Raw genomic sequence first — 14,612 nt, 5'->3', positions numbered from 1 at the left:
TTTTGTACTGTCATCTGAAACCTTCAGTTGGTTATCTGATTTGTTCAGCCTATGTTGCACTGACTTTGGAAATAGCATCTTTTTGATTACTATGTCAAAAGCCACTGAGAAGTCTGTTATTACAGTAGCCAACAGTTTCAATTCAAAATCTTGTTTAGCTTCTAAAAAGCTTCTGACTTCCAAACAAAGTCACCAAAACAACCCACACTCCAAACCGTACTACCAATATTTAGCAACTACACCTCGTACCATCTTCTAGGAGTAATTGACTAGAGGGATGTACACTTTGTGGTCACATGACCTGTTGATGCCTTAAAACAACTGACACATTTCAGAGATTCTCCAAATTCCAAAAGAGTTGCCCAGTTTTCTAAGATGAGCTGAAAACAAAAAATCAGGGCTAATATATAAAAGAGGTCCCTGCCCAATTTGTATATAAACAAAACAAACACATACTATTAGCATAGGTTCTCAAAGACTTTTAAATAATTTGACCTTAACACTTTTTTACTATCTTCCTTAGTTACTGCTGAAACAGACAGGATTTAGTTTTGTCTACAATTCATGAACAGATGAGACAGCTTCTGCAGATACAAATAACTATGCTTATAAAACATTCATGCCTCTTTCTCCCCTCACCATTAATCTTTATTTACTGCTATGCCTTTCTGTTTCATGTAGGTAAATTAAACCATATGTAATAAAAACAATAGTGATAACAAAAAAGGAGCTGATCTTTGCCCCCAGTCTCTGCCTCCTCTGATCTTAAAATCACAGTGAGTGTCCTATTATCTTTCAACAATAATCCTGACGCTAAATTATTGAGTTATGTTCACAGGTAGCGTAACTTCTAGGATGATTTTCTTAATGAACTTACCATCTGGAGCATACTTTGAAGCTATTCCCAAAAAAATCCCCAGTGCAACAAAAAGTGAAAGGCTAGAAACGGCAGAACAAATAAGAGTATTTTTGTGTCTGTTGGCTTCTGCATGTCGGCGGTGCTGCTCCACTGGTAAGGACGGGAGTCTTGTCTGGGCTTCCTGTCTCACCGAGGTAAATTCTGCTGCAGCATGGCTCTGCGAAGGCGGCGGGGGACGGAGAGGGGCAATTCTCCCCGGGACGTACCCCGAAGACCTGTGACTGCTCCCGTTCTGAGGACGGAGGAATGCAGGGGAGCTCCCCCTGGTATCAGTGCCTTGCATGTTATAAAGTCACTGGAACACACACACAGAGGGAAAAAATGAAGAGACAGGTTTTCAGAATACAGATCAAAATGCATGAAAAGAAATAACAGCAAAAGGCAATTTTAAGCCACCTATGTCAAGAACAGCCACTGAAGCTGGGAATATTTACAAAGTATCTGTTACTCAGTCGCTACTGGTCACTTGCCATGGTATAAGCGCATGGAACAACATATGTGTCTTCAACACAAACTCAAAAGCATGTGGTGAGGGAACCCAGTACAACACAGACCATTTCTTCATAGTTCCAGTGGGTACTTTTCACTGAGTATTTTCACAGTTAACTTGTATTATGAGATTAAGAAATCAGATGAACAGTGAGAAACCTAGCAACCCCTGCTTCCCCACAGTTATGCAAAGAATGTCTAAATGTATTTTTTCTGTACACAGAAGCTGAACAAACTCCTCACTTTCCCTTACGGAAAAGAAGCTTAAAAAGATAAGCCTGCCTTCTACAATGGAAGCCCTAAAAACTGTTTAAATTAAAATACCAAATACCTTTTTATTTCTAGTCATGCTGATGCAACTTCGTCAACACTTTTAATAAGCTGAGGTGCATAGAGCCAGAAAACTCTTGATTTACTCACAGCAAGATTCAATTGATAGTAAAGGTACATCAGGAATTGTTCTCTAAGTTACCTACATCTTATTCAGGAAACCTTGTGATTTTTTTCTGCTGAGATACCTGGGTTTGGACACAAAGCCTGGAAGCAACATGCTTGCTCCAGATCTCTGTACCTATTGCCCAGAAGTGAGTACTGCTTTTATTTCAGTTACTAGTATTGTCCATCTTTCTTCTGAAGCATACCAAGAAGAAAGCATACCAGTGCCATCCCTGCCTGGCCCATCCTCAGCAGCAGCTCTAACTCACCACTCTAGTTTAAGAGACAAACCTGCATTTGATTGTTTTCTCTGGTTTTCCAGTCAACAGTGTTGCACAGAGTATTCACAAAGCTGGCATAATTTTTTTTTAATCTCCATTATGATTAACACTTCTTATAGATGAAATTTTTTGAGAAGGATGCTCAAGTTTCAGTTAACTGAAACCTAACTTTTGAAACTAAATCCTGAAGGGGATTTAGGCATAGGTCATGTGCATTGAACAGCAAAGTGTAGGAAAAATAAAAACTACTAATTATGGAAGAGTATAAAGATCCTCTTTCTGTTCCATTAACAAAGGGAAGTCTGAGCCATACTCTGAAGTGTCAGGCACGCTGATGAAGGAGAAATGTGACAACTGTAATCTTATTCTGAGACGCAGCAAAGGAGCCTTTTGTTCCACATGCTGCAAAATCTGATAGTTCACTGTTTCCAGGAAAAAGAGCTGTTACTATAAAACAGGCTAGATTACCCTTTCATGGGAGACAATGCATCTCCAGATGCATGCACAATGACAATGAAGGCACAGAAACATTAACTGGAGTAGCTATCCCAGAGTGCAAAAATTATTCCAAGTCCTCCAGAAGTGCTTCTTGCACCTGTTCATTATAACAAATTAATTTTCAGCATTCTCCTTTCTATTCTTTGACAAACCCAATCCTCTGCTCTCACACTTAACTGCCCAACCAGTTATGTGCACTGTAGAACAGTTTGCTTTAACCTCATATGCTTTTACTCAACTTACCACCTCTCAGAAATGAAAGTAATCTCTGTGTTTTGGATGTGGTAATAAAAGCTGGGTAGAGATGGAGCTTTTCAGGTAGTTCAAAGATAGTATCTATATCTAGCTAAACAAATGCTGGACTAGCTTCTTAATTAAACATTTTAAGAAATCTGATCCAGCATTGAGATTTTCTCTTTTTTTATGGTTTGAAACCCCAACTCCTTAAACTTGGCTAATTTTTCAGTTAGGACATTTTTCTGTGACACTGACAAAATTATTACAGTGTTCATTATAGTGTAATAACAACAGTTAAAAAGTTTTTAAACTACTCAGCTATAGCAACTGAATCCAGATTGGCTATGCAAGAATTGAAACAGTTTTACAAAATAATTTTCCCACAATTCTTCCCACCAAGCCCTCCTAAAGTACTGCCAGACCTCTAAAGAAATAACAAAAAAAACCCCAAACAAAAAACATTAATTACAGCAGCCATTGGAAACACTCGTGTCATATTTCAAACATATTTTGTGTTGTACAAAGCATTCTGCTTTGTTAGCAACCCTCATTTTGGCAATTGTAGAAGGTTTTCAACTGTCCCACTCAAGTGAAAACACAGGTCACCCCAAGGATGGGTGGGAAAAAGATAGTAGAATTGCTGTCTTAACCATTACAAAATAAAAATAATTACACTAAGCCAATAAGGAGCTACTCAGTACATTCTAAACTCACCATACGGTTTTCCATTACAACAGGAGTAACCATTGCAATGCTTCCTTCCCTCATCATGCGTTATTTGAAATTCTCTAGCTGAAAAAGGATATCTTCTATCTTGTAGAGAAGCTACTAACTTTTTTGAAAGATAGACTGATAATCTGATTCAAATTATTGGCTTGTTTATTTCCATTCTGTGGAATACTTCAGAGAGCACCACATAAAAGCAAGTATATTAATTGTCTGTATGGCCAGTTATGCACCAGAGAATAATGCAATTATTTGGCTGCACAAATACAGTTTGTGTGTCACAAATATAGCACAAATTTTACTCTGCAAATGCATTTACAGAGTGAAATGCAGGACAAAATACCCAAACTGCTGAACTATTTAAATACCACATTGAAAATTCCTATGCATCTGAATTTTCCCATGTTTACATTTGACCTGTGCCTATGCCATGTCTCATAAGGAACTCATGATCTGGGCATCTCTTCCTGATGGCCAGTCCCAGACAAGAACATCTCTCACTTTTGCAATTGTACTGTGGTACACAGAATGGTGTCACAAATTTTACTTTGCAGCTTGCTTCAGAGTGCTTTCAATAACGGTTAAGTTCTCACACCATATTCAACCAATTAGCTAACATTTGTACAGAGCTCTATCTGTACAAATGTGTTCTTTGTCATGCCATTTAAAAATGCTGCTTTCTCACTACTCCCAAATTTTTTGCACGTCAGCTTTCAACAAAGTATTATGCAAGATTTTAAATCCATTATTCAACACAGCTTTTAGTCAGAGCCACACTTAAGCATGTGCCTCAAGCCCATCAGTAAGAGGGAAGCTTCCCTGCACAGACTCGGCTGGAGGATCTCAGATGCTTCAGCCCACGATGTATCTGGAGTATCTCAGATATTGCCACCCATCTGCTGGATGACTGCACTATTTGCATATCGCTCTTTTGCAAGAGTAGTGCAACTCCACACAATCCAGATTTCTGCTCATCCACCCCTTCCTACAGCATGAGCAAGCAAACAATTACTTCTCATACTGCTCACATCAGCCAAGCCAGCTTAAACTAGCTTAAATTAAAAAAAAAAAAAAAAAAAAACCAAAAAGGTTTATTTTGCACAGCTTCCAAGTGAAAACAGTGAATACCTGCAAGTCTGGATACGTCAACAGAACAACTGAGCAAACAGATGTGGACAGCAAACCCCAGCTTGCAGACAGCAGTGAGCCGCTGAACAGGCTGCAACATCTCCCGTCTCCTCAAGTATTCCTTCACCACTTTTAACTTGTGCCACTACCACACTCTCATACAAGCCCACATTGTTCCACACGGTCAGAAACTGGAAACATATGCACTGTACAACCAGGGCATAACATATGAACCTCCTGAGACACGACTGCGCGCTCGGAAGCAAGTAGTGTGCTTATCCATTACTCATTTTGGGGCTGGTTTCCTGGAAAGAAATTGGCTTATTTTACCAGATAATTCAAAATGTCACATGACACCACCCAAAAAGTGGGAAAAAAATCAAGATATTTTACACTTCTGTGTTGTCAAATGCTAAGTGTAATAGAACATGTCAAACATGCTAATAAACTCCCACACCTGCACCATCTGAAAATGTTGTACAGAATGTTTGCTTACTTCATAATTCATGCCTCTCTTTAAGCACATCTTAAGGATCATAGGTCTTAAAAATAAAATAAAAGAAACCAGAAAAAATGACACACTTCTGTTGATCTGGGCCATCAAACTACACCAGCTCTAGTGCTGACCTATTACCACACTGTCTAGTCTCAGAGCATACAATTACCGCTAAGGAAAAGACTGAGCAGAGGGTGGAGGAAAACACATACACAAAAAAATATTTCCCCATGCAACACAGTAGTATATTTGCAAACATTAAGCTGAGTGCATGTGTCGATCTGTTGGAAGGTAGGAGGGTTCTGTAGAGAGACCTCGGAATGATTGGATGGGTGGGCAGAGTCCAATAAAATGAGTTTAATAAAAAGTTTAATAAGTCCAAGTGCCAAGTCCTACATTTTGGCCACAATAATCCCCTGCAATGCTACAGTCTGGAGACAGTGTGTCTGGACAGAGGCCAGGCAGAAAGGGACCTGGGGGTGCTGGTTGACAGCCAGCTGAACATGAGCCAGCAGTGTGCCCTGGGAGCCAAGAAGGCCAATGGCATCCTGGCTAGTATCAGGAACAATGTGGCCAGCAGGAGCAGGGAGGTCATTCTTCCCCTGTACTCAGCACTGGTGAGGCCACACCTTGAGTGCTGTGTCCAGTTCTGGGTCCCTCAGTTTGGGAAGGATGTTGAGATGCTTGAGCACGTCCAGAGGAGGGAAATGAGGCTGGTGAGGGGCCTGGAACACAAACCCTGTGAGGAGTGACTGAGAGAGCTGGGGGTGTTCAGCCTGGAGAAAAGGAGACTCGCTCTCTATCTAAAGGATATCTCTATCTACTGTAAAGGAGACTCACTCTTATCACACTCTACACCTTCCTGAAAGGTGGTTGCAGTCAGGTGGGGGTGGGTCTCTTCCTCCAGGCAGCAACTGACAGAACAAGAGGACACAGTCTTAAGCTGCACCAAGCTTAAGTTGGCTATAAGAAAAAGCTTTTTACAGAAAAAGTGTTAAAATACTGGAATGGTGTGCCCATGGAGGTAGTGGAGTCACCATCGCTGGATGTGTTTAAAAAAACACTGGATATGGCAGTTGGTGCCATGGCTTAGCTGAGGTGTGTTAGGGCATGGTTGGACTTGATGATCTTGATGATCTTGAAGGTCTGTTCCAACCTAATGATTCTGTACCACAAAAGTTATTACTACTTTCCTGGTAGAGGCACTTGTCTGGTATAAAACCAAAGTGCAGTGAGAAACCCATGAAAAGGGAAAGGGACAAGAAATCAGTATTAACAAGCTCCTAATTAGAAACAATTATGGAACAGAATGTGATGTCAGGCAAGCTCCTAAAGCATGACATGCACACCTTTGTAGACCTCCGAGCTGGTCAACCACAACAGAAATACAAATTTCAATTCTTCAAGTGTCTTGGAAGTCCTCAGGTCAACAAATCACCTCACCGGTAAGAACAATTCTAGACAGGGTGCCCACATGTTTTCTTCCCTGGTTTCACATTTTCTCCTCCTGCCTTATTCTGAAATTACACCTATTCGCTAAGACAACAGACAGCATATTGGAAGGAACCTACTTTTCCACCCATGTACAAAAGCTGGAAAGAGTATGTGCACAGTAAAATGCACTGCTAAGTTAAGTAACTGTTGGAAATCACAATATTTAGAACAGCCTGAAAAATCTCAACTGAGTTACAAAGAAAAACCTTTAGAAACTCTACTGACATCTAGACACACGTGTTTTCTGCATGCCTCCAACAAGTTTTCTCCTATGCTCCACATTTTCAGAAGAAAATTAGAGCATAAACCAGCAAGAAATAGAGATATAAGAATGGTAAAAGTTACAAAACTTAGAAGATAAGCTCTGAATTTCCTGCGTAGCAATTAATAATCTTTAGCGAATTACTTGGCATGTAGAAAACATGTAAAATTGCAAGGTCCGTATTTCTTAAACCAATTCTTTCAAAGTATAGAATCACAGAACCACTTTAGTACCACGCATCAAGAAACAGAAGTGAAACCATGCATTATATTTACAGTATAAGAGAAGGCTTATAGATAGAAATAACCTTCGTCAGCTAGTCTAATGAAATCTTGGAGAACACAAGCCTCTCTCCAGTTCAGAAGAAATTTCAAACTTATATACAAGCAGGGAAAGTTGAACTACATATGTTTAGGTGATAGGCAAAACAATTAAGCTATTATCTATGGATTAGAAAGGACAACGAGGTGAGGGGTAGAGGATGGTGAAAAGATTGCATTCCAAGGGAAATAGGTAAATAAACACTCTGGAATAGAACTTGTCTGTGGGAATAAGTACGAAATTATGGTCAAGTAAAACCACTCCCACGCTGACAGCTGACAGCATGCAGGAGAGCCATGAATTTCATTGCTATCCTCTTGTGCAGGTGTTTGGCATATCACCATTAAGGATGAGACAAAGACTGAGGGTATTTGTACAATAAAAATGGTTCCCTGCTCCAAAGACAACTGGGCTTTTGTCCTTGAGATACAGTTTGTGTGAGCAGCCTCTGCAGCACTCACCTGTTTCACTTACAGAGCATTTGATGCAGCAGATGAAGTATCTGATCTTGCAGAAAGTTTATGTACAAAACCTGGGGATTTTTGTAGTGCTGCAGATATGCATCTTGCTGCAGAAACTGAAGGGACATGTTTTTTCCAGTTCCTAGACACCAAACATGTAGGTAAGCTTTCAAGAATTCTAAATTGACCAGTAGACACTGCAATTTTCAGTCTGCTCAAGTAGAACTGTAGTAGCTTCAGATTTTGCCCATTGAAACAAAGAAACAAGCCAGCAGCCACAGAAAACTGTAGTCAGCGTTTCTAAAACAGTATCTGACATTTCCAGTGAGTTCTACTTTCCTGCCCTTTGTTTCTTTTTGACACAGTTTATCTTTGTAAATTATAAATTGGTGGAAGTCTATTCTGTTTTTCATTCACTATTTAAAAAATAGCATATTCTGCTGGAGGAAACCATGTAGAAACAAATGAATTATCGACAACTTAAATACAGCACATCCAAGAGCACACTAGGAAATATGGCATGTGCCGAAATAGGCAAAATGAATGGAATCATTTTTACTACTCCACTTTCAGAAATTAAATGTTTAATAATTTGTGTAAGAGATCAAGAGTGGAAACTTGCATTCTAGTCACCCATCTGTCATTAGCTTGCTGCATGAGTCACAGATTACTTGGGCCCCAAGCCCGTAACATGAGCAAAAAAGCGGTCACCAGCCTCACAGGGACATTGTGAGGGTTAGTTTAGAGAACGTTTTGGCCTCAGCTCAGTAATGCATCTGAGTACAAGTCTACTTTTAAGTAAATAAATAGCTACACTTAAGTCAACAACTTTCACATGAAAGTGACGGATTTGCCACATTCACCTTAGGGAACCTGAATAAGATGGTAGGGAAAAATCCAAATAAAAATCAGGGAAAAACATTTAAACTACTTCTCATACGGACAATAAGAAGTGGTATACAGATATCTGCAGTCTCTAGAAAAACACAAATCCCAATCTAACAACTACAGCCTAGGACTTCAAAGCAGAAAATTTTTTATGTAATGGTAATACACTTCAGAGAGGTGAAGTTGAGTTCTGGCACTACCTTGAATCACTGGGCCTACAACCCTACTCCAAAGAGAAGGACAGTAAGATTATATATCTATTAGTAAATTAGAAAAGCTCTTATAGATTATAGGCATATATGAAAGTACAGACTATAATATGCAGTAGGGAAAAGAATCAGATCCGATATTTAGCTTCAGTAAACTGACATATGCAAAGCATTCCTGAGCGTATTCACATAATCACTTAATCATCAAAGGGTTGTCATCTTTAAGTTGTATTTAAAACAAGAATCAGAATAATAAGAGTCGCTTCCATATCAGCATGTGGATTTCTTTCTTTGGCAAAGCTGTTAAGTTCTTAGAATTTTTTCTTCAGTCCAACTCAAGCTTCAGTAAATGAAATGTCACCCTTCATTCTGCATACTTGAAGGACTGCCTCAGCAGATTTTAACTGTGCATCAACCACAAAAAAAATGCTGCTTGAAAAACTGAATTGTTGGAGTTGCACACCCACATTCTTTTGTCTTGCCTTTGTAAAAGCCAAGTTAAATGAGTCTGCATTAAAAAATAATTAAGAGCTGCAAATCACATCCAGTAAGAACTCTATGAATCCCCAAAGGACTCTTCATACTGGTGATGGATGATTAAGAGAGAGGCTATATGTCACTAGGTCCATAGAATCAGAAGTAGCTGGTAGAATGCAAAAAACATTTCATGCCTCTTCCCAGGAGGAAAAAAAAAAGCTGGCACAGACATCTTTGAACCTGTCTCAGTACTATATGCTTTGGACATCAAGCATTTACCCAGGTTCAGGGAACAACAAGGTTGCAGAAGATAATTCAGTTGAGGAGTATTGTATAAATAACACTGCCCCGAGTTTAGGAAGTCCTTGAAACACAAGCTGGAAGCAGTAGCATCACAATGCAGTAGCTTCACCAGATGACTATTACTCACCACTGTCAGACCCTGGGTAATTGCCTGGATGGACACTTGGCCTGATGAGATGTGGTCATTCCTCTACCACACTTTAAGACCTCATTTACCTGTCTTTCACCTTCACTTTTCCAAAATCACCTCTCCTCCTCTAAGGACCAAATCCCCCTCAACTCAGCCACTGCAACTGCCTGCTGAGATCAGCAACACAAAATACACCTTTACCTGATCACTTACATTAATATGCCACACTGATTGATACACAGTAGCTGAAATATAGTACAGTTTTCATTTTGCTGTAGGAATTGTGGCAATGTAGCAGAAGGGCACAGCACATACCAGCCAAGGTATGAGGGCTCAAAGTCTTGTGAAAAGAGTTTCTACTGATGAACTAAGAAGAGTAACTTGACTGTGTATCTGAATGCCAACATAATCCATGGCTCTAAAGTATCTCAGAAATTTCAGAACTACATGAGTTGAGAACCTGGTGAAAAAGGAACAGTGACTTAACTTACGCAATATGATACCTTTGTAGAATTTTGTAAAAGAAAAAACATGCTATAATTCTCCTTTTGTATATCTGGGATATACAGCATATCTGGGATATCTCAAAACAGCAAAATCTCAATCTTCAAACAGCAAAACAAAGCCCAGTAATCCACCATTAGTTATACATTCTACTGAGCTAGTGGCTACACTCATATTTTGGCTTACCTACAGTGAATTCCATTCTAGGAAACTCCAAGAACTCTGCACCCTACTGCCAAGTACTGCAACACCCTGCCAGGTATAGCTAGTCATCTTGCATGACTGCACTACTCCTTTTTACATGTTCTTCCTAATCCCATGTGCCAAAAAGATAGAAGAGCTACTAGCACATCCTTTCCATTAATCTACTTCACAACAAAGCAATAAAATCAGTTACAAGTTCTAAAGTATGCATTCTTCAATGCCTTCAGTATTTTCTTTCCTTATTGGCAAATACGTCACTTTTCTCCCTCAGATCTTTGCTCAACTTTTCTACTCCTTTTCCAATTTCTCAGTATTACTATTCCACGAAATATTTCTGTGGATTTCTACACCCACATCTACAAATAATTCATTCCCATTTGTCTCGCCAAAAATATCTCAATTAAATCAACAGTGAAATCCCTTTTGGTAAAAATAAGCCGAGAATGTATCAAGTCTAATCACAGTTTGACTCCAAACAAGAAATTGCAATTTACAACACAGACTTTAATCACGTTTTGATGCATACTGTAGGTGATTCTATGGAACAGCCTTACCAATGCAAAGCATGAACCTTACTGATATACTTCAGATTATATTCCTATGATTTAATTTTTTAATATACAGAAAGCAAGATTTACTAGGTGACCATTTTCCCACTAATTTCTGTCTGAAGTTTTTAAATCACTGGTGCATGCACACAGAAGGTAAAGAACAGTTCATCACAAATACTGTGGGACAACTTTCCCTGAAGTCACGCACGGTGTGGCCCATCAGCCAAGGAGCTCCGTCAGCTGCAGGGCAGAGGTAGCAGACGTGTCCCTTACAGCATCAGCCTCCAGCAGACAATGGGGACCAGGGTCCCTCTTCTCCCCGGCTCCCCCCAGCTCCAGTACAAGGCAGAATCAAGAGGAGATGGAGCTCCTGTCCTAGCACAGAGAGTAGCCAGAGCCATCCCACAGGCACAGAAACAAACAGCTCCGTCCTATTCAACAGGTAAGATAAATAAAACTGAGTCACTGCTCATTTTCTGCAAACAAGACTTCCACAGCAAGAAACTGGAGTTACCTCAAAATACACAAAACCAGTCTGCTAAAACTGTTTAATGAAACTTCTGAAACTCACTGGACATATAATAAAGGAAGCTAATGACTGTCCTTTGTATTTAAAGTTATCCATAATTAAATAACATTTCTAGTCCCAACTGTCGAAGGCATGCAGACAGTTCTTCACAGCCTTGGTGGTAAGAATGTTGTTTTGAAGTATTTAAATAAGACTGAAAAGCACCTATCCCACTGCCCTCTGTCACTACTTAACTTCCACTGAAGTACAAACTATTCAAATATGTATCAACCCAAACTAAAAAAAAAAAAGAAAGAAAAGCTGTAAAATAACCAAAGCAGCCCCACAACTTGTGTTCTATCTAATTTCATATTCATACTTAAAGTAAAAAACAACCTTTTTTTGGTCCCCTGGTTTGTAAACTTGGAAGAAAAGTGAACTGTACCACCAAAAGGTAACTTCCAGTCACAGGACCTGTAAAAGCTAGGAATGTTCAGAGGATTTCATAGGCCCTTCAGCAATCAATAGCTTTTACACACAGGGGCCACCATCTTCTACTAGTTAGTGTCTCTATCAACTAGCAACAAGTCAGACGAACTGGCTAAAAGCTTTCAGCCAATCCTTAATACCACTTTCCCCAAAAATACCATGGGAAAATGTTTTAATATTTGTAATTAAAAAACCCACAGTGTGCCACTGGAAAACATATATCCCCATGTCAAAACAGCACACACCACCACAGCTCCTGCTGAGACCAGACACTGAACTCCAGAAGACACTCATCTTAGCATGGACCCCACAAGACTCCTTGTCTTTGTCCTTTTCCCCTCCACACTCGCTTTCTTCTTCCTGAATCCCTTTGTGTTTGCGGGTATTTCTCAAGCTTTACATATAACTTATTTCTCTGGCCTCCCTGCCTAGCTCAAGTCCCTGACATAGTCTGCTGAATGCTGTATTAGTAAAGAGAGTGCAGGAGGAGCAGGCCCAACAAACTTGATCTGGCAGAAGACTTCACATTTGTGCAGGCAGTGTTCAAGATCCATGTAGACAAAGCACCTTGAAGAGCTGCAGACTCCTAAGAACAAAGATGAACCTCCCTTCTCCTTACTGCTACCATGGGCCATTTCACATCAGTAGCTAAGCCACTGCAAACCTTTTTCTGTGATTCATGAAAACAGACTAATGCCACAAAAAAGCACCAAGTACTACTTTATCCTCCATATTACATTGTCTTTGTCTGCTATTCTGCTTTTAGAACCACTCAAAAATATAAAATCCCTTTCAAGGAAACTGTATCACTAAATGCACACTTAAGTACCAACAAGGTCATAATCTTCAGCACACAGCCCTCATCTAGCTGTGATGTAGCACAAATGCAGTGCATTAATCGCTGCACACCCTCCTTTCTTAGAGGGGCTGGGATGATGTACAGCTCCCACTGCTTCTTCCGTGCCTCCGGGCAAATGAAGCAGCTGTTGGTTATCAGTCACAAGGACGGCATTCCACGACAGCCCAAGCTCTCGGCGATGCCTGTGACAAGTCCCAGCGCAGCCACGCCGCGATGCGGACCCGAGCCCGGTCGCTCTCCACCGCGACCGCGGCAGCACCGGACTGGGCGCGCCAACAAAGCCGCGGCACCGTGAGCGCGGCCCCGCCGCCGCACCTGCCGCGGCCCCGCCGGGCCCACACCTGCCGGGCCCGCGCGGCCCCGGGCGACCCCTCAGTGCAGCCGCGCCCGCCGCCCGGCCCTCCCCGCCCCGCCGCCGGCTGCTGCTGCTGCCGCCCCCGCTCCCTCCTTCCCTCCCTCTGCTCCCTCTTTCCCTCCCCTCCCGCCGGCCCCGGGAACAAAAGAGGCCAGTGCGGCGGAGCCCGGCCGCCCGGGCGCGGCGGCTCGGCCCACGCCCCAGCCGGCCCGGCACGGCCCGGCCCCGCGCTGGCTCTGGCCAGGCCGGGCGCGCTCTCACCTGGGCCCGGCGCGGCGGCGCGCTCGGGGCGGCGGCGGCGCGCTCAGGGCGGCGGCATAGCGCTCCCCGCCCCGGACACGGCGGGAGGCCGCCGGCTGCTCGCCAACCCCGCCGCTCCCCGCCTCGGCTGCCGCCCTTACGCAATTGGCAGCGGCCGCAAGCCCCGCGGGGCGACCCAGATCGCGGGCCCCGAGCGGAGGCGGCCGAGCCCCACCGCCGCTGCCCCGCCTCCCGCCCTCCCGCCACCCCCGCGCCGGGGGAGGAGCGGGGCCGCCCCCACCGCCCGCCCGCCCTCCCCTCGCCCGGCCCGGCCCGGCCCGGCCGCAGCTCCGCGCTGCGCTCCGCGGGCGCCGCGCTGCCCGGCCCGAGCCTGGCGCTTCCTTCCCCGCGGGACTGCATCCCTTCGGCCTCCCGCTGCTGCCGGGGGACCCAGGCGCCGCCTCCTGCAGCACCCGGGCCTGGGGGGCAAGAGGAAGCAGGGGGGTACTTTGCATCCGTGCCCTGACCTACGGCTCTCCTCTGGGCAGAGTGGAAAAGAGCTGATATTCAGTTCAAATACTGGACGCACCGTTAGATGCCGATGTCCGTGTTAAAGTAATAGTCACAACAGCAGTAGTACTACTACTAATAATAATGATAATAATACTTGTAATAATAGTAATTCCACAGTTATAAACGCGCAGGTGCTGCCTGGGCGGTGTGGAATGTGCGCGAGGAACGAGAGCCAGGCGACAGCAGGGAAGAGACGCTGTGCTGTCTCCGGAGGGGAGGGATGCAGGGACACCCGGAGCGCGTGAGAGGCGGCAGTAGCAGCGAGCAGAGACACGCGGCGGCTGTCGGTACGTGCGGGCTGCGCAGAGTTACTTACGGCGGCTGTAGTCCGGGCAGTCTGACCAGGGGAAAGAGCCGAGTGAAGAACCTGATTCCGCTTTCTGATTTGCTTTTTTGTTTTGTTTTGTTTTAATTTTGTTTCGAGTTCTATTGTTTTTTAAGTAAAATCAAACTAAAGTCCAAAATGTTCTGAATTTCAGGGAACCCCTGCCTGAAGCTGTTACCCAGCAAAGACCATCAGTTGGTATAGACATTCAAGAGGGACTGTGAAGCCTCAGGCCACCTCAGGCTGTCAG

General features: G+C 43.0%; 1 protein-coding gene across 2 annotated transcripts in view; it reads right to left on the bottom strand.

Annotated features, from left to right (window-relative positions):
- CEMIP2 (cell migration inducing hyaluronidase 2) overlaps nucleotides 1-13,725 on the bottom strand; it is a 49,808-nt gene extending 36,083 nt beyond the window's left edge. Inside the window, exons 1-2 of one of the 2 annotated variants that reach the window (XM_071448729.1) lie at nucleotides 13,486-13,725; nucleotides 878-1,214 (exon numbers count right to left, since the gene is read on the bottom strand). In XM_071448729.1, the coding sequence (XP_071304830.1) occupies nucleotides 878-1,202 (325 nt within the window). In that variant the 5' untranslated portion in view covers nucleotides 1,203-1,214; nucleotides 13,486-13,725. Of the gene's footprint in view, nucleotides 1-877; nucleotides 1,215-7,747; nucleotides 13,216-13,485 lie in introns of those variants that run through there. The other variant, XM_071448730.1, reaches the window with a different exon arrangement.
- Between the last annotated feature and the right edge of the window lie 887 nt (nucleotides 13,726-14,612).

This window comes from Agelaius tricolor, unplaced genomic scaffold (genome assembly GCF_023055355.1).
Source record: "Agelaius tricolor isolate 1412-34295 unplaced genomic scaffold, bAgeTri1.0.p SCAF_27, whole genome shotgun sequence".
NCBI classification, from domain to species: Eukaryota; Metazoa; Chordata; class Aves; order Passeriformes; family Icteridae; genus Agelaius; species Agelaius tricolor.
The sequence above is the reverse complement of the archived record's forward strand: the minus strand, read 5'-3'. Positions and strand labels throughout refer to the sequence as shown.